The sequence below is a fragment of the Aulonocara stuartgranti genome (genome assembly GCF_965226115.1).
Source record: "Aulonocara stuartgranti genome assembly, chromosome: 18".
Lineage (NCBI taxonomy): Eukaryota > Metazoa > Chordata > Actinopteri > Cichliformes > Cichlidae > Aulonocara > Aulonocara stuartgranti.
In genome coordinates this window covers 33,552,443-33,572,449 of record NC_138954.1, presented here as the reverse complement: position 1 = coordinate 33,572,449, position 20,007 = coordinate 33,552,443, and the positions used below count along the sequence as shown (strand labels likewise).

Here is a 20,007-nt window from a genome sequence, read left to right as displayed (position 1 = left end):
AAAACTGTCCTCTGTCCTTTGCAGAAAAGCAATGCCAAAGCATATTTGCACCTCCATGCTTGACTCTGGAGATGGTTTTCTTTGGGTCACATTCAGCATTTCCCTTCCTTCAAACACATTTGGTCAAATTGATGCCAACGTGCTTGATTTTGGTTTCCTCTGACCACAGCACTCTCTCCCAAGTGAAAATCATGAAGATGCAAAAATTAGGCTCGCATGTACACGTGCCTTCTCGAGCTGGGGAATCATTGTGGTGTTCTTGGTGACTGTGGTCCCAACTGCATTCAGATAATTAACAAGCTCTTCCACCACTTTTCTCATGGTCATCCTAACCCCAGGTTCTTATATAGCACTTTTCTACGGTCATTGAGCACTTTATACAACTCATCCATTCAGCCCAATCGTATGATTGTTTTTAGTGCTTCTATCTAACATTGACTCGCATTCACACTCCGATGGATGCATCGGAGGGCAACATGGGGTTAATATCTTGCCCAAGGATATTTGGCATGTAGACTGGAGGAGCCTGGGATCAAACCACCAACCTTCAGGTCTCCTTGAGTAGGTGACCCGCTCTACCACCTGAGCTACAGCCACCCTGCCAATAGGCAAGATCTTCCATGGACCTCCAGACTCAGCGTGGTTGATGACTGTCACTTTTGCACTGAGCTTCTTGCTGATGGTCTTGTAGTCCAGTCCAGTCTTGTCCAGATCTACAATCTTGTCCCTGATGTCCTTTGAAAGCTTTTGGTCTTACCCAGGTACTCTTCCAATGAAGAGGTTGGAAGGGAAGAAATTGACTCTGTGCATGTTACTAATTGAGATCTGATTGATTGTAATCTGTAATATTTTTGGTTGATGTACCATATCTCTTCATTAAAATGAGTGACTGTTCATTTCTTTGTTAGTGAGCTAACGTAGCCAGGGATCAGGTGCAAGTTAATCACAACAGGTGGGGCGCAGTCTTCCTTTTCTGGATGGTGGCAGACAAATACATTTACTCGAGAAAATACTGAAAGAACTCCATTAAAGAAACCTCCTTCCATGCAGCCATACACTATGTATACCTAAATGGGAAAATGTCTTTGTTGGGGATGTGCTGCATAACTCACCAACATTTTACCCTGTTGCAGACAGCCCAGCAATAGCCAACATCGAGCTGATCTCAGACACAGGGAAAAGTATTAACCTGGGACCACAGCATGTGTTCTGTGACTTACCCCTCACCATGCGCCTCGACACCCACAACGTTGCCATTGCTGCCATAAAATTCTGCACCTTGGAGATTATGGAGATTGACGCAGCCATGCTGTCTTCAGGCCCTGGCAGCCCTCTGTGCTCCAGCTGCCAGCCTCTACTCTACCACATTCGCCGTCAGCCACCTTTCGCCAGTAAAGCCCCCTTACCACAGACCCAGCAGACATTTACGGACAGGTAAGGGCTGCCTGACCCATCTGATTTACATGCAGATAAGCTCACGACAGAATTTTACTATGTTTCGCTCACAGGTAACAAGATGGCTTTCTGTTTTTTTCTCAGACCACAGAAAACTCCTTTGACATTCTTGGTTCTCTGAATATCTATTCTATCTATATCTATACTTCTGTTACATTATGGATGAAGTAGCGACAGCTAATGCTGTACAGCTCTGAGGTGAAGGTTATTTAAGGCCGGCATTGACTGCAGATTGTACAGCACAGCATGTGTGTGTCCTCAGATCCACTAATCCACAGATATCTGTCTCTTTAAAGTGTTTGGGCTTTGTTTTGTTTGAAAAACTTCGAACACAAACGTTTCCAACATGGGGATGCCGAGTGTGGATACTGATCCAAATCTGTTTCAACAACCATATAACCATCAAAAGCTTGCTGAAGTTTCAGGGTTAAGATGAATCAGTTTGTATCCTGTCTCGTAGTGCGGGGTGTCCAAATGATTACTGGAATCCAAATGTAAATCCACAAGCCAGTTTTTCTTTTCTTTTTTAAGTCTCAGCAAATAACAGCCCTCAGTATAAAAATACCCCGTCTCTAATGCTTTTCTTATACACACAAAAAGCTGATAAGTACCTGCCAGGACATGACAGCAGTGTCGCATGATTGGAGATCATTTGGGAATGATTTCAAATGCAGTGGCACTTTGATTTTCTGGGAAGCTGTTGTTGTTTTACAAAGCAAGGGGGTATGGGGATGTTAGGTGGACACAGCTTCAAAAACAGTTTATTTTTCATGGAACACATCTCCTATGTTACACAAGCTGTGTCTAAGTGCAAAAAGATGTAAGAACCACGGGGAATTGAGTTATGTGGGACTGAGGAGGGCAAAGAGGGGTTGATGTGAGGAGACGGGAGAGTTTAAGAGCAATGAGTTTGGAAAGGAGGGGAGAGCGAGGAAGGGCGGGTGGGATAATGGAGAGTAGGGGAGATGAAAAAGAGGCGAGGGGAGGAGGGACAGCGGCAATTGAAAAAGATATACAGGCATACAGAGAGAAACAAATGAGAGGTGTGGACAGAGTAGAGGTTTGAGGCAAAGAAAGGAAACTTGAAGTGAAGCACATTGTTGGTGAGGGAAGGAGAAGGGAGAGTGAACTGTGGTAACAGGGGGCTGATGGAGGCAAAAGCACACCAGAGGTGAAGCAAAGTAAGCAGATTAAGATCTCTTTCTTTTTTGGAATATGAACCAAATGTGAGCCAGAGAGGCCATAAACACCAGTGACTGCTTGGATCAGATCCTTGGCCATTTCCTGCATCTGAACTTGCAGTATATGCTGAAAGGATGAGTGCGTAGGACTATATGACTGGTTAATTAATCAAAAAACCCACAATGTTAATATCCAATGTGATTTTTTTTTAAATCAGTGGATGAAAAAAAGCAGAAGCTGCAGAAATAGTTGATGCTTTAAGCTGTCGTACATGCAGCTCATTGTCTGGCAACCCTGGACTACACTGGAAACTAAAAGTGTTCCAGAAAGCCTGTTTCAAAGGCTATGTTGCCCCACTGATGTGTTTCCCTTTGCTCTAAGCTGAACCCAACCTCACCACTAACCCCAATCAGTTATCTGTTGTGTATAACCATAGCCCATCCTAAAACAATAAAAAAAAGAGAGTGAGCGAGAGAAAGTTAAAACTCTGGCTTCTTTTCACCTCGACACAGCTGGACAAATTAAAGTGGGTGTGAATAACAGAGGACTTCTTCAGATATCCAACAATTCTTTTGTGAAATGGACAAACAGGAATTTCCCTGCCTGTACCTTTGCAACGTTGGAATAGATGGCATGTGTCTGACTGTTCCAGCACTTTCAGAAAGTGACAATCAGTCATGTCCTTTTCCTGCGTTCACCAAGTTTATACAAAAGTGCAAGTCTGATGATTTGAACTTCTTGTTCCACGTCTTTTTTTTATTATTCATACAAAATTCTTTTTATTTTAATTCGTCTATGAATGTGAGTTTTCCCATTTCCCAGATTAATGCTTACCCCTATTTTATAAGACCATACTTTTACAAACTTTTTATATAAGCAGTTGTAGAATGTAGATCTAAGAGAAATCGCCATGGCAACTACATATGTTCATTTCATTCATTTCATTTATTTGTTCATTTTCAGGCACAACAAATACCTATATTGAACATAAAATGCACAAAACAAAAAACAAAAATTGCCTGAAAAAGGAGTGGGACGAAGAAAACTTATTAAATCCCACCCCTATACTCACTCATCAACAAAAAAAAAAACAAACTTCCCGCAGCTATGCCCATCATTGCATACAGACCCATCAACAGCCCCGGGCACATACAAGCATCTAAACGGCAGCTCGCAAACAACAATTAGAGCCTTCATAACTGAATACAGAATATATAAATTATAAATTGCATTACCACAGGTAACAGGCAGTAATAACTACAAGTAACAAACACACATACATATACATACATATATATCTACACACACAAGTACATATATGTACATACATACTCACACTTTTTTTTTTTTTTTTTTTTTTTGGAATCCATACCAGCAATGGTAAGAGAACAGACATTACAGAGCACACTAAAAGCATCATTGAGTATACTGTGACCAGACCAACTGTTTGTAGAGAAATTTAAATCTATGAATATTTTTGCATTGTTTCAATTGTAAACTCAGACTGTTCCAGATTTTCACACCACATACAGACACACAAAAGCCTTTACGGGTTGTTCGAGTTCTGGGTAATTTGAATTCTCCAAAGCCTCTCACATTATAAACCTTTTCTCGAATTTCAAATCTAGTTTGTAAATTTGCCGGTAAAAGTTTAGTAAAAGCTTTATACAAAATTATGGATGTATTGTAATTAACCAGATCCTGGAATTTAAGTAACTTTGCCTGAAGAAAGAGTTTGTGAGTATGATCTAGATAACCAGCCTTGTGAATAATACGCAGTGCTCGTTTCTGTACTGTGACTAATGGATTAGTTGTATTTTTATATGTATTTCCCCACACTTCCACACAATATGTAAGATATGGAAGAACCAGGGTACAGTACAGAGTACGAAGTGCATCTTTATCAAGGAATTGTTTCACTTTGTTCAAAACTGTGAGGCTTCTAGAAATTTTGGTTTTTATGTGTCTGACGTGGGGTTTCCATGAAATTTTGTTATCAATTACGACTCCCAAAAATTTGTTTTCACTCACATTATCAATTGGTACACCTTCAATGATAATTGGTAATTCTATATTATATTTTAAATTACCAAAAAACATTGCTTTAGTTTTATTTATATTTAATGATAATTTATTTATGTCCATCCATTTTTTTATTAATTTTAGCTCCCTGTTTACAGTCATTACAAGATCAGTATAATCATCGCTACTGAAAAATATGTTGGTGTCATCTGCGAACAGTATGAGTTTAAGTACTTGAGAAACATCAAAAATATCATTTATGTATACATTGAAAAGTTTTGGTCCCAACACTGACCCTTGGGGAACACCACATGTAATACCAAGTTTCTCTGAATGGTAATGCCCTATGCTAACATATTGTTCCCGACCTGTTAGGTAACTTTTTAACCAGTTACCAGCTTTCCCTCGAATACCATATCTTTCCAATTTATCCAGTAAAATTGAGTGATTGATTGTGTCGAAGGCCTTTTTGAGATCAACAAAAATACCAACTGCATATTTATTTTTATCCAGTGTATCAGTAATTTCTTCTACTGCCTCAATTATCGCCATTGAAGTGGTTCTTTGCGTTCTGAAACCATACTGACCAACATTTATTATTTGATGTTTTTTAAGGAATTTTTCTAATCTTGAATTAAAAAGTTTTTCTAGAATTTTTGAGAATTGAGGCAGTAGAGAAATAGGCCTATAATTGGTAAAACTGTGTTTGTCATTACTTTTATATAGTGGTATTACTTTCGCAATTTTCATTTTTTTTGGAAAACAACCGGACTGAAATGATAAATTACAGATATATGTTAAGGGACTAGCAATATTCAGAATAACCTGTTTAACTACAGACTTATGTTGAGTTCATTCTGAAAAATGGTTTATGATGAATGAATTTTTACTTGTTTACTAGAGAGAACACTGATTATCTTATCACCCTGGCACCTGTTAGTTTGTAGGATATATCAGGGAGCAAGTGAACATTATGTCCTTAACTTTGATGTATTAAAAGCAGGAAAATGTGCAAGTGTGAGAATTTGAGCGAGTTTGACAAGGACCAATTTGTGATGGCTAAATGACTGAGTCTCCAAAGCTCCTGTAAATGGTAAATGGACTTTGGAGTACTCAAAGCGCTTAATACAACATGCCACATTCACCCATTCACACCCATTCACACAAACACTTCTAAGCTTAAGTGCTTACTATCTGACATTCACGCGCAATCATACTCCAATGGATGCATCAGAGAGCAACTTAGGGTTAGTATCTTGCCCAAGGATATTTGACATGTAGACTAGGGAGAGCCAGGGATCGAACCACCAACCTTCCAATCAGTAGCTGCAGTCTGTAGTGATCAGTATCCATCAAAAGTGGTTCAGGAAAAAAAACAGCGGGGAATCAGCCACAGGGTCAAGGATCACTGATGCACTTGGGGGGTGAAGGCTGATCCGATCCAACGGACAAACTACCGAAGCTCAAAATGCCGAAAAATTGCTCATTCTGATAGAAAGATGTCAGAATACACAGTGCATCGCAGTTTATTGTGTATGTCGTTACCTGCAGACCTGTCATGGTGCCCATGCTGACCAATACAACCAGAACAATGGGGCCCGTGAGCATCAGAACTAGACCACAAAGCAATTGAAAAAGGTGGCCTGGTCTGATGATTATGTCCTTTTTCACATCATGTGGCTAGCCGACTGTGGCGGGGCGTGGCCTGCGGTGCCGTGCCGTGCAGAGGAGGCGGACGCACCTGCACGGCATCCGCAATCACGCCCCGCCGAATTAAAACTGTAAACATACACGGCAGACCCAGTGGCATTTTGATACTTTTTATTAAAGCTTTGACGGTTGCTGTCAACAATAGTCACAGAGCTGCAGCTCTCCCGCTGCCCGCTCAACATTATCACAACAACCCCAACCACAGGACCCAGTACAATATTTAATTCGGCGGGGCGTGATTGCGGATGCCGTGCAGGTGCGTCCACCTCCTCTGCACGGCACCACAGGCCACGCCACGCCATGCCACGCCACACAGACTTAATGTCTATTGTAGTAGGGCAAGAAGGCAAACTGGAGGAAGCAGTGCAATGCACACTGGCACAAAGAAAAATGGTTCAGAAATGGATCGAGGAGTACGATAACGAGTCTGAAGTGTTGTCATGGTCTTCGTTCAAGAATCTGTGGGACATGCTGGACAAACAAGTCCAATCCATGAAGGCCCCACCTTGCAATGACTTAAAGGATCTGTTGGGAACATCTTGGTGCAGATACCACAGCACACATTTAGGGGTCTAGAGGACTCCATGCCTCGGTGGGACAGGACTGTTTTGACAGAAAAAGGTGGGACCAACACATTATTGGGCAGATGGTCATGATGTTATGCCCGATTGATGTAATGTCAGGCCTCTAAGAACAAAGAAGAGAGAGGAGTTGTGGCAGAAGATATAGCAGACTATAGATACAGTTTAGATCAACAGGAAATGAGGACGTTTTTCACAACCTTCATTTCCTTCACTTATACATAATTAATAAAGGAAATTTCTAGAGTCTGGTGAAATTGGACACACCTTAGATAATGCAGTTGTGTGATACTCCTGGTCTACCCCAGGTGGATGCAGGGGCAGTTTATTTGTGCTAAGAAAACAGGGAGGACGGTCTTTTTATAGCCTCAGCACACCAAAACAGATCAATAGTCCAGACACATTAGCCGTGGTACTGTTACACATACTTCCTGCTATGAGGCTTTAAGGTCACTGGATAATACAAGGTTACAGGGAGAGCAAATTCCACTTTTTTGGCGATTGCTTACAGAATCCAACAGGATTAAAGCATAATGAATCTGTTTGAAAACATAATAAATACAATGCTTCCTTCCTACGTAGCACAACAGTATTTCTTTTTTAAAAAGTACAGCAAACTGGCACCATTATGCACAAAATTCTTATTTTATTAAGTATCGACTGACTCAAAGCCATTTATAATCAAGTCTATAAACATTATATGATCAGTTCATAACACAATGCAGTAAAAATGTGGGTAAATGCTCCTTTGAAGACTGGAACAATCTTCTGTTATAAGTTTATAATGCCAAAGGAAACATTACACAACAGTTTCTTGTCTCTGTTCTTGTTCTTCCCAGGTCTGTTACACAGGGAGTTAAGTACAAGTACACAGTCCAGGTGGAAGCTGATGGTCAGCTCAGTGACGCTTCGCCACCGCTTCTCTACACACATGGACAGCCTTACTGTGGAGATGGCCTCATACAGGGGTATGTTGCACATTAACATGCTGATAACATTGGTGACTAATTACACAGGGCATTGATAATGATGGTCCTCTCTCTGTAGGACAGAAGAATGTGATGACAGTAATCTGTTGGATGGCGATGGCTGCTCTAAGAGATGCGGCAAGGAGATGGGCTTTAAATGCAATGGTGAGTGCCATTCACTGTCTCTGCTGCTTCGAGTTTACACACAGTTTAAAATTGGAAGCCTGTCAAACTGTTTGAGGTTTTTTTTTTAATTACCAGACATAACACGAACTGACTCTGTCTTACATGCAAAACACGAATACTATGTGAACTTTTAGTGTGAAGGAGTGGTCACTAAGTGGCCAGAAATCTCACATTTGTGCATGCAGCAGCATTAAGAGACAGAAAAATTCAACCCAATCAAATTTAATTTACAAGACATAAAAGCTTCTGGCTTGAATGAATTCCACAAACCATTAATGTAACATCACAGCAACATAAGCGAAAACAGATGAGCTGAGGGGTGATAAGTGGTCACAAGTCTTTTGCAGAAAAGTATTTTGACATGAGGCTGGCAAAGAAGCATCCGGAAAACACTTTTCGGCAGTAAAGTACACGGTGTAGTCTGAAAACATGTGTCAGGCATGTTTCTCTGGTGATTTAGTGTTGACCTTGGAATATTGATAAATGAAGTTAATTGATTTTTATCAGAGATCATGCTTTGGTTTTGAATTGCAAAAATCAGCTTACAATAACACTTGCGTTTTGGACATAGTGTCCATTTTTCATTTTGTTTGATATCCTTCAGCTAAAATAAGTCATACATTTTTTTGTTATCAAGTCACATCTGCAGCAGTGAGCCAGCTCCCTTCAGTCAGGGATCATAAACACAGTCAAAGGCTTTATTCTGCTAGTTTTTGTACAGTGACCCCACAGTTAGGTGATTGAAGGGCCACCTTGTAGCTCTGACTGCCCGAAGCGAATCAAGTGCAAGCAAGAGGGGTGATGAGGTTCATTATTTCTAGTTTTTATACCCAATAAGACGGCTCGAATTAGGTAAGAGCTGCTGTGGTTATGCTTTTTTGGGGGGAGGGGTTGAGCTTTGGTGAGATTTATACAAGAACAATTTGTTCCTGTAATATATACAATAAACAATTGAAGATTTGCAGTAAGATGAGAAACCTTAACAAAAAGTCGTTTGTGGCTCAGTGGCTTGTGCAGTTGCCATAAAGCAGCTTTGTCCAAGATTTAGTCACAGACAAAAAAGATTCACCTGTTAATCCTCACTTTGAAAATGTGGCCTTGGTGTTCTGCTAAATGTCCTTTAAATACTCTGATCTGTTTCCAAGTGAACAACAATGAAACTGACTAGTTTCCTTTCTTACAAGCAGTCTTCCTCAGTGTAGGACTGACAGGCCGACTATGTTTCTATGACTAAAACCTTTTTTTTAGGATTATAGAGCAGTAGTGCTGATCCAAAAGCCGTCGTTTGCACCAAAGTTTTCACAAACACCGTGATTTTTATATCAATCTGGCACCTAGTTTATAAAATAGGCCTAATCCAATTTTAGTCCATGTCTGGGAATTTAGTTCATTCATCAATAACAATAGACCAGGTGGTTAAAAAACAGTAAAAAGTACCAAAATCATAGTAAAGCTAAACAAAGAAGCCGCAGAGAGCGCCCCCATCATTTGCAATTCCGCTGCAAGACAACAATACTCTGTGTCCGCACCTCACCCAATCTGAAGCATGCAGACAGGCCACAAAACAACACAACATGGAAGGGGTTTTACCCAAAACACTCCATTGTAAGCACAGAGTTGAGAACCGTGCCTCTGTCATTGTGTGTTTTTCTCCTTTGAAGTTAAGTAAACACGTTCATAAAGTGCAACATGGAAGAGCTGAGCCAATCAGAGGGCACGAAGAAGGTGAACGCCATGCACGATTTCATTATGTCACGTCACAGGCTTGTCAACAAGTCGCTGCTTCTCATATAGACTGGCTGGATGAGAGCACGCAGTACTGTCATTAATAAATGAATCAGCTGCACTGCTGTGGTATGCGGTGTTCCTCCGCAGCCTCAGAGTTCATGCTCTCAGCCGATAAAAGAAATATTCCATATGAAGGTGTGATAAGCTGAGATGAGACAGTGTGACCACTGCTTTCATTTCAGGCCGTGTGTTGTTTCTTCTGGCAGCTGGATGGTAGTTATTCAAGTTTTTAAGCTTGTTACAGGGCTAGAATTTCCGTCATCCAGTCAATTTATTTGTCAGGGGGAAACGGCCCCCCCCACCAGGGCTTGCTATGCCGTGACTGAAGTTATTACATCCCTTGTTTTACAATAAAAGACATCATGACTAGGAAGGAAAACCATTTGGCAAAAACAGGTTTTTACAAATTGCAACACTTAAAACCAATTATTCAGTTGTACGTCTTAGTCATAGACAGAATATTTGTTTGGGTTTTCTTGCCACATTTGCTTGACCCAGTTAACTCCCACTATGCTGCATCTGTGTCTCTGTTCTGTTTGCACCAACTACTTCTAAGTCCATCCTGTCACAGATTGGTTGTGGACAAGCTGGATTTTTTTAATGGCTTTAAAAAGGACTGCTTTCATTTTCCTTTTTTTAAATTGAGGTTACAGATTTTTAATTGTTTCTTTTAAATGCCTGATTAAATAAAGGTTGCACAGTATGGTTGCAGCATGCAGACCTGAATGAAAAACAGATGGCCTTAATAGTGACATCAAAGGTTGTCAATCAGTTCCTTTTTTGTCAAGCCTGATAAATACAACATTTGGAATTAAAATGACTTAATCATTTTCCACAGGTGTAGCCGCAACAGGGGTGGGGTGAGTGTTGAGTTCATGTAGTCTAATATTGCCAAAGAGGACAATATGGCTCTGAATGGCCTAATTTGCTTTTTTATCAGAACCATGTTTCCATTGATTAATTGAAGCCAATTGTGCATCATTGTTTTTCTGTCTGTGTGACCTCTGCAGCTGTTCGCATGTTCATGAGGCCAAACGTCTGAAGTGTGTAACGTCTGCCGCCCTTTTTATGAATACCTGCTGCATTATATGCTTTCACTTTTTCTGTGAGACACTGCTGTAGCTTGTTATATTCACTTCTCCACTTGTGGTCTGTTATACTGCAAGACAAATCATTTACACGTAGTTAGAATAAAACTATGTGTTAACATTTTTAACACATATCGCTGTTGTTGCCTTGTAAGACTTTACTTCTGTTTCTTATTTGGCAATGCCCTGTTGTGCCCACAGCATCCATGAACCGTCCTTGTGGTTTTCCTCTTTTCTTCTATGAACAGTTAGTTCCATTAGTATCCTTTACCCAGTGTAACTACTATACCTCCTCTGTACTTGTCTAAACCGTCTAAACCATCTTAGCTTCGCCTCTTTCTCTTTGTCTCCAAATCACTCGACCTGAGCTGTCCTTCTAGTATACTAGTTTCTTATCCTCGTGGTCACTCCAAAAAACATATAAAAGTATCTTCAACTCCACTTTGAAATCGTACATTACAGAACGTCTCACTACCAGCTTGTAAATCTTCCCTTTTAATCTTCTTCTGTCACAGATCACTCACCTTGCCTTCACTCTCTTTTTCACTTTTCTTATCCGTTTCTCTGAATCGTTGACCCTGGGTATTTAAACTCATCCACCTTCACTACCTCTTCTCCTTGCAGCTTCAGTGTCACACCAGTCTCCCTCTCGTTTACACCAATCTATTCTGTCTCTACTACTAATTTTCATTCTTTTCTCTCTAGAGCATACCACTTCTCCAGGCTCGCTCCCTACTAAAACTACAGATCACAATGTCGTCTGCATCATCTGTTAATCTGTCCGTCACGATTTTAAAGGCCTTTACTCTACTTTGTGTCATTGAAATCCTTAAGCAGCAATAAAAGTCAAGTTAAGGACATGGAACTTGATGACCTTTGCTATATGGAAAAGAAATAGGCCACACATGACACAATGTGGAACTTTCAGTCTCACTTCTCATTTTGTTGAAATGATTTAATTGATAAAGACCAGCATTAAAGGAAGTTTACATTAAACTACATATAATCAATGACTAATGCTTTGGATCTGATGGAACATCTTTCTGCAGGCCTGAAATGTTGCTCGAAAGTTTCTTTTTATACCCTTTATATTTTCCCATGCACATCTCAATGAGCGCATATTTGTCCATCAAGAGTGTCAGAATCCGTGGGTCAGCCCTAGTTCACAGAAATTCTGCCATAAAAGCGCTGCTGCTGCTTTAATTCATGGTGGAAAGTTTTATTTCCCTTATCTTCCCTTACCACTGATTAATTTTTAGAGTTATTAAAAGTTCAGTTCATGTGGAAAAAAATCTAAATATAGCAAGAGAGACAATAAAATAGAAAAAGGCATATTTTTGTCTGTGTTTTTGTCTTGTCTGACACTGCTTTGACAGTTTTTTGTAATTCATGCTGTTACACTGCTGCTGCTGCGACTTGCTTATCCGCAGATACCAAGTCACATATTAGGTTTCTCCTCGTTAATATCACCAAATTACTTTAATCTTTAATATTTAATTGAAGTCAGAGTTCATTTCTCAGTGTAATTTACAGTCTGTTGACAGTGCAGAGAGTCAGATATGCTTCAGCTGACGTGGCTATCATTAACAGTGGCCAACGAAAATAGAATAGAATAGATTTGCTCAGATTTGGTTCACTGACAAATAGATTTGGATGACAGTCTAACAGTGGGGGATGATTGGATACCCTGCCAGATTAAGAAACCAGGCTTTATATTCTGTCATAAATCTTCCTTTCTCATTCTTTCCCTGTCTCCCAAGGTGAACCCAGTCAGTGTTATGTTTTTGACGGTGACGGTGTGTGTGAGGAATTTGAGAGGAGTTCCAGTGTTCAGGACTGTGGTTACTTTACACCTTTGGGGTACATTGACCAGTGGGCGAGCACTGCCACAGCTTCTCACCAGGACCGGACCCGTTGCCCGGCCCATGCTGCCACTGGGGAACCGTCGCTTACAAAGGTATGAAATACCAACCACAGAGCACGTAAAAGACTTCCAGATGACAATAAAGTCAGCATGGAGCCCACTTTGAAAGTCCTCACCGCTGCTCGATGCATTTTTGGACAATGCTGCTTTTTAGTATAAATTCTTTAGATTCACCACCAAAGACAATTTCCAGAATCTCAAAGTTGGATGATTGAAATATTTCTTGTTTATAGATTTTAAAGCCAAACTTGTCAGTCATCAAGTTAAAATCAAATCAAACAACAACGAAAATCATTTTGATGATTACAAAATAATCTGCCTTGAGTGCATCTTTATAAAAACGGGAGTTATCACAGCGTAGGGTAATTTCACAGCTTATTTGTATTGTTTTATGTTTGCAGTCTTTTCATTCTAACGCTGTTGGACACTCAGGAGATGCATGAAGAAAAGTGATTATATTCTATAAAAACGTGCATTGAAACAAGAACCTGCATTCATGGAGTTTCACATATTGCAGCACTCAGGTGCACCTTGCTAGTACCAGGTTAGAACGCCTTTTGCCCTCAGACCGAATTCTTCATGATCCAACAAGACGGTGGAAAGAGTCCTCAGAGGTTTTGGTCCGTAATGACCGAACATCAGCATCACATAGAAATATTTACAGAGAACAGCCAAAAAAAGAGACATTATTTCAGTCAGTGGTGGTTCTTTGGTGAAAATGCCTTGTTGATGATATGTGACCTCGCAGCTATACCTGTTTCACTCCTTGTTAATGTGAATCAGCTAATGACATGACATCAACTCGATGCATTTACTAACCGACGTTAATAACCGGCCAGCCCCAAGAACGGCCCCGTCTTTTATGGTCTTGGAACGCGGGCAGAATGAGATGGCTGTTGTTTTGTCCACATGAGGACTCAACTGCCCGCCTCCCAAGTGGTACCCCAGGAACTATACTTCCTGCCCTCTAACTGCAAGCTTCTTTGGGTTGGTCGTGAGCCTCGCCTGTCTCAGGGACATATGAATCATTTCATTGGGTCATGACTGACACAAAAGAGTACCCTAATAAAAAATAAACTGATCTGAATAAGTTGTGTTGTCTGAGATTAATTTTGCTTCTTTTTTTCTAGCTTTCCCTGACTTCTTGCATACATAGCATGCATTTCCTTAGTAAGGTAAATGAACACTTTCAGTAACTCTTTCTTTTTTGCTCTGCTTGCCCCTCTTTGGTGCGCAGCTCTGCATGTACCATCACCTGCAGGGGAGTGAGAATTTGCCCCCTGATGCCTGGTTCCCGTGCACAGCCCAGTCTGACATAAACAACGACCTGGAACATTCACTTTGGCTAAAGGCAAGTGTGTTTATGTACGTGTGAATATGGGTGATTTCTCTTTATTGAGCAGCTGCCAGTGCTCTCTGGGACTTCTTCAAATGGCATTCAAGGGTCACTCAAACAGGCTGCTGTCTCACACACACACACACACACACACACACACACACACACACACACACACACACACGATTCATGGCCTGTATTGGTAACTATATTTGGTTATTTTCTAGGTCAACTATTAATTATGACTTCTAATGATCTGTAGATGATTACCAAATCATGAGTAACCTTCTGCTCGTTCTTTATTGAGATTTGATGCTTATTTCTTCCACCCGACGGGCACTAATCATCAAAATTATAATTACCATTGTTTTATTAGTGGAAAACTAAGTGTTATATAATTAACTCATCATTCATAATTAAATACTTAAAAGGTTCACAAGTTATTAAAATACTGGCATCTAATGGAATAATACTAATTTGCAATCACAAATAGCGCTTTTAGTCGTTCTGAATTCATATTTTATAATTAGAATTCATTAAAGCTCCATAAAAAAGAACTACAGCAACAAAAAGCATTACTTTGTTACTCTGTTCGTAATCATTTCAAAATGAGTCACAAACATAATATGTCATTTACTAAGTGTTGATTTGTGAGAAACCTTCATGCAAAGCATGAAATGGACATGCTGGTCCCGTTTTGTGATATTGGGTTGTATAGTGATATATTGAGCGCTGCTTCCCTGCAGCGCTTCACACTGATGTCCTGATCGTGTTCGGGACGGCGCACAGACCTGCCTTTCAATTCCAGACTTAGTGACGTGAAAAAGTGTTTGTTCTTTCCTGATTTCCTATTTTTTGTACGTTTGTCACACTTAAATGTGTCCAGTCAGCAAACAAATTTAAATATTAACAAAGATAACACAAGTAAAGACAAAATGCAGTTTCTAAATTAAGGGGTTTATTATTAAGATGAAAAAATAAAACCTCAAATCTGCATGGCCCTGTGTGAACAAGTGATTGATCCCTAAACCTTAACATCCACAGCAGCAACAATTGCAATTAAGCGTGTGCGATAACGGGCAATGAGTCTTTTACTCAGTGCTGTGGAGGAATTTCGGCCAACTCGTCTTTATAGAATTGTTATAGTTCAGCCACACTGGAAGGTTTCGGGCTCTTTTTAAGGTCATGTCACAGCATCTCAATTAGATTAATAATAACAATAATAAATTTTATTTATGAGCGCCTTTCAAGTCACCCAAGGACACTTTACAGTAGGATAAAACACTTAGTAAAACAATGGCAGAATAAGAACAATAAAATAAAAGCACAAGATAAAATGAACAAACAGTGGATTCACAGTGAATATGCAGATTTGAACAGATGAGTTTTGAGTTGGGATTTAAACTGGGGGAGAGAACCAATGTTTCTTATTTCTGGGGGCAGAGAGTTCCACAGCCTGGGAGCAGAGCAGCTGAAAGCTCTGCTTCCCATGGTGGTGAGGTGGAAGGAAGGTACAGCAAGCTGGATAGAAGAAGAAGAACGAAGTGAACGGGCAGAACAGGTGGTGGTTAACAGGTCAGAAAGGTAGAGAGGAGCGAGGTTATGAATGGCCTTGAAGGTAAGCAGAAGAAGTTTGAAAATTATCCGGAATTTCACAGGGAGCCAGTGAAGTTCCTGAAGAACAGGGGTGATGTGCTGGTAGGAGGGGTTCTGGTGATAATGCGAGCAGCAGAGTTCTGAACCAGTTGAAGCTTATGGAGGGATTTTTGGAGGAGACCATGCAAAAGAGAATTGCAGTAGTCGATACGGGAGGTAACAAGACTATGTACAAGAATGGATGTAGACTGGGTGGAAAGAGAAGGAAGCAATCTGTTAATGTTACGTAGATGGAAGTAGGCAGAACGGGTGAGATTACTGATGTGAGATTTATAGGAAAGTGAACTGTCTAGGATGACACCAAGGCTCTTAACCTGAGGAGAAGGGAAAACTGTGGAGTTATCGATGGTGAGTGAGAAATGGTTCGCCTTCAAAAGGTTGGATTTGGTGCCAATAAGGAGGATCTCAGTTTTATCCTCATTGAGCTTTAGAAAATTAGAGGTAAACCAGGATTTTAACTCGGATAGACATTCTGTAAGGGAAGAAGGTGGGAGGGAGGAATCAGGTTTGCAAGAGAGATATAACTGGGTGTCATCAGCAAAACAGTGAAACTGAAGATGAAATTTGCGGAAGATGGTACCTAGAGGGAGGATGTATATTATAAAGAGAAGAGGGCCTAAAACTGAGCCTTGGGGTACACCAGAGGTGACGGGGAATAGACGAGAGCGGAATGATCTTAGTTGAATAAACTGGGAACGGTCGAGGAGATATGATTGAAACCAGGCGTGGGGTGTGTCAGAGATGCCGAGAGAGGAAAGTCTGCTTAGAAGGACAGAGTGAGAAATGGTGTCAAAGGCTGAGCTCAGATCTAAAAGGACGAGAATGGTGAGAAGACCAGAGTCAGCTCCGATTAGAAGATCGTTAGTGACTTTAAGTAGAGCAGTTTCGGTACTGTGACATGAGCGAAAACCAGATTGAAATCTCTCGTAGATGTTATTATTAACCAGGTGTAAATGAAGTTGAGCTGCAACTCAAGTCAGGACTTTGACTAGACCACTCCAAAGTCTTCATTTTGTTTTTCTTAAGCTATTCATAGGTGGACTTGGTGTGTTTTGGATCATTGTCCTGCCGTACAACCCAAGTGCGCTTTCAGCTTGAGGTCATGAACAGCTGGCCGGACATTCTCCATCAGGATGCTTTGGTAGACAGCAGAATTCATGGTTCCATTTACCACAAGTCCTAAAGCAGCAAAACAGCCCCCGACAATCACACTACCACCGCCATTTTTACTATTGGTAATAATGCTCCTTTTCTGAAATGCTGGGTTACTTTTACACCAGATGTAAAAGGACACACACCTTCCAAAAAGTTCAACACTCTCATCAGTGCACAGAGTATTTTCCCAAAAGTCTTGGACATCTTCAAGATGTTTTCTGGCAAAACTGAGACAAGCGTTTATGTTCCTTTTGCTTAGCAGTGCTTTTTGTCTCTGAGCTCTGCCATGCAGACCATTTTTGCCCCGTCTCTTTCTTATGGTGGAGCCATGAACGCTGACCTTAACTGAGGTAAGGGAGGCAGTTCTTTGGATGTTGTTCTGGGGTCTTTTGTGACCTCTTGGAGTTGTTGCTGCGCTCTTGGGGTAATTTTGGTCAGGCAGCCAGTCGTGGGAAGGCTCACAACTGTTCAGTGTTTTCGCCATTTGTGGATAATGCCTCTCACTGTGGTTTGCTGGACTCCCACAGCTTTAGAAATGGCTTTATAACCTTTTTGAGCCTGAGAGATCTCAATTCCTTGGTTTATCATTTGATCCTTAATTTCCTTGGATCGCAGCACGATGTCAGGCTTTTGAGGATCTTTAGGTCTAGCCCACTTTGTCAGGCAGGTCCTCTTTCAGTGATTTCTTGAATGAGAACAGGTGTTACAGTAATTAGGCCTGGGTGTTGCTAGAGACATTTAACTCAGCTTTCCAAAGATGTGATACACCAGTTAATCGGGGGTGGGGATTCACTCAAGGCCATGCTGGTTTGGATTTTCTCCCCCTTATTTAGAAACACCTTCACTGCATTTTGTGTTGACTTTGTTTGATCTTTGTTTAGTATTTAAAGTTGTTTGATGACGTGAAACATTAAAGTATGATAAACAAAAGATCAAAAATCAGGAAGGGGGCAAACACTTTTTCATACTGTTGTATTTCAGGTTCTCATATTTATTATTTAATGTTTCCACTGCCACAGTTCCCACAGTCAACTCTGTGGGTAGCAACAAAGTGTAGACTAGCTGTGGATTTGACTGATAGCGTTCACCTTGTCTGTCACTCTCTGGATTAAAGGCTCCGTTGCAGTTGGGAACCTGCCTTTTCCCTTTTGCATATGCTTGTTTATCTCTTTCTCTCTCACATCCACTTCTTTGTTGAATGACTCATCTTTCCATCCCCTGCTTCTTTTATGGATGTCCTCTTTATCAGATACGTCTTTGCAAATGCTCTGGAAGGCTCCCTTAAAGACTCTTTTACCGTCTGAAAAGCCTTCATTATGATTTCCCATTTCCCAGGAACACCGTTTTTCCTTTGAAATGGTCTGCTTCTGAAAAGCGACCTTTTCCCTAAATATCTGTTCTTGTGCTGTCTGAAAAGCATAACTCTGCCATTCCATCACCCCCATCTCTACCTGCTCTGTAATTTAACAGTCTTGCACTTTCATTTGGAATCCCATTCTCATTTCTCCTTTAATGTTTCTTTAAAGTGATACTGAACCCAGAATCTATTGCTTAAGTATGAAACATCCAGATTCTGCATTCTTTACAGGTGGCTGTAAAAGCATTACAGAAAGTGTGCAACAAAAACCAGTTTAGATCCGAGCTTGATCAGGCAGAGAAAAAAGTAGACAACAGCTTAGAGATGCTCTAAGTGTCAAGGGTTGAGAAATGGTTGTGGGTTTGTTCGTATATAGCATGTTATTCAGTATGTCTCAAGCACACTTTTCTTTTGCTTTCTATGTAACATTTGCACTCTGATGAACATGCAAAGGACTCAGTGTTCAGAATGTTGCCCAAGGTCACTTTGGCACAAAGATTGGAGCAGCCATAGATAAAAACACTAACATGCTGATTAGCAGATACCTTGCTCGAGCTCCTTGAGCCACAGCCACACTTTGCAGTTGCAGGCAAAAGGAACACAAACACAGACTCATAGACAGGCAGATGAAAACAAACAGGTCTAATTAGGGAAAGTATACACAGCTGGGGAAAAGTAAAACAGGTGCAGTCAACAGGTGATAAATCTGTGATCTATCAATATTTTCTTACGTGATTTTGTTTATAATTAAAGAAGAAATTTAGAAGACCTGGCTGTCTTGACAAAGTTAATAGTATGCAGTATGCACATTGCAGGTATGATTTAGAATGAGTCTGATTTGCTAACTTTTACACCGTAGTAAGAACAAAGCCGGCTGGTGTGCACATGCAGTGATTTTACATGCTGGACAAGAATGTTGTCACATATTTGTAAACGAGGTCAGTGGCTAGCAACTCAGAGATCGTGTCTCCCTAAAACTACATTCTGTTCATAGTATGTTGTTTTTCTTTCTTTGGGCCTTTTACCTGATATTACCTGATATTATCAATGCAACAGGTGGGTTTTGCCCATCCTGGAGTGGCAGCATCTGTGATGGTGTACCTGGCGTCAGATGGATCATGGTCTAGGGAGCAGTGTCGACGGACAGTCACCATTCTCCTCTCTGACACCGCTGACAGGAACCACACGTTAGGTACTTCATTTGTAATCTTTCAAACACAGTTAGAACGCAACAGACAATTCAGCAAAAACTAAGGTCTGTATCTTTGAAACCTTTCCATTTCTTCAGGCACGCATGACCTCTCATGCCATCGAAACCCATTGGTGGTGAACGTGACCCACGACCTCTCTCAGCCATTCTTCCTCACGTCCTCTGTTATCCTCCTCCTTTCCTCCCCCACTGTGGCAGTGGGAGGGGTAGCTCTGAGGACCTCCTGCCACTTCAGCACCTTCGCCCTGACCGGGTGCGCATCAGAGGGTGGGCTCTCCCACAACTATCTACTTAACACACACACACATCCAAACGTGCACACACGCTACAGACAAATAGCCAAAATTCGACCTTCCAAAAGTTACCATCTGGGATACAAGTATTGATCA

The 20,007-nt window shown here is 40.8% G+C and overlaps 1 protein-coding gene across 1 annotated transcript in view; it reads left to right on the top strand.

The window, feature by feature from the left end:
- The window catches only part of pappa2 (pappalysin 2), an 89,258-nt gene that overhangs the window by 30,890 nt on the left and 38,361 nt on the right, over nt 1-20,007 (top strand). The window contains exons 11-17 of the mRNA XM_082514224.1: nt 1,134-1,434; nt 7,790-7,918; nt 7,998-8,083; nt 12,741-12,937; nt 14,142-14,255; nt 19,465-19,600; nt 19,697-19,871. Of these exons, the coding sequence (XP_082370350.1) occupies nt 1,134-1,434; nt 7,790-7,918; nt 7,998-8,083; nt 12,741-12,937; nt 14,142-14,255; nt 19,465-19,600; nt 19,697-19,871 (1,138 nt within the window). The remainder of the gene's footprint in view (nt 1-1,133; nt 1,435-7,789; nt 7,919-7,997; nt 8,084-12,740; nt 12,938-14,141; nt 14,256-19,464; nt 19,601-19,696; nt 19,872-20,007) is intronic.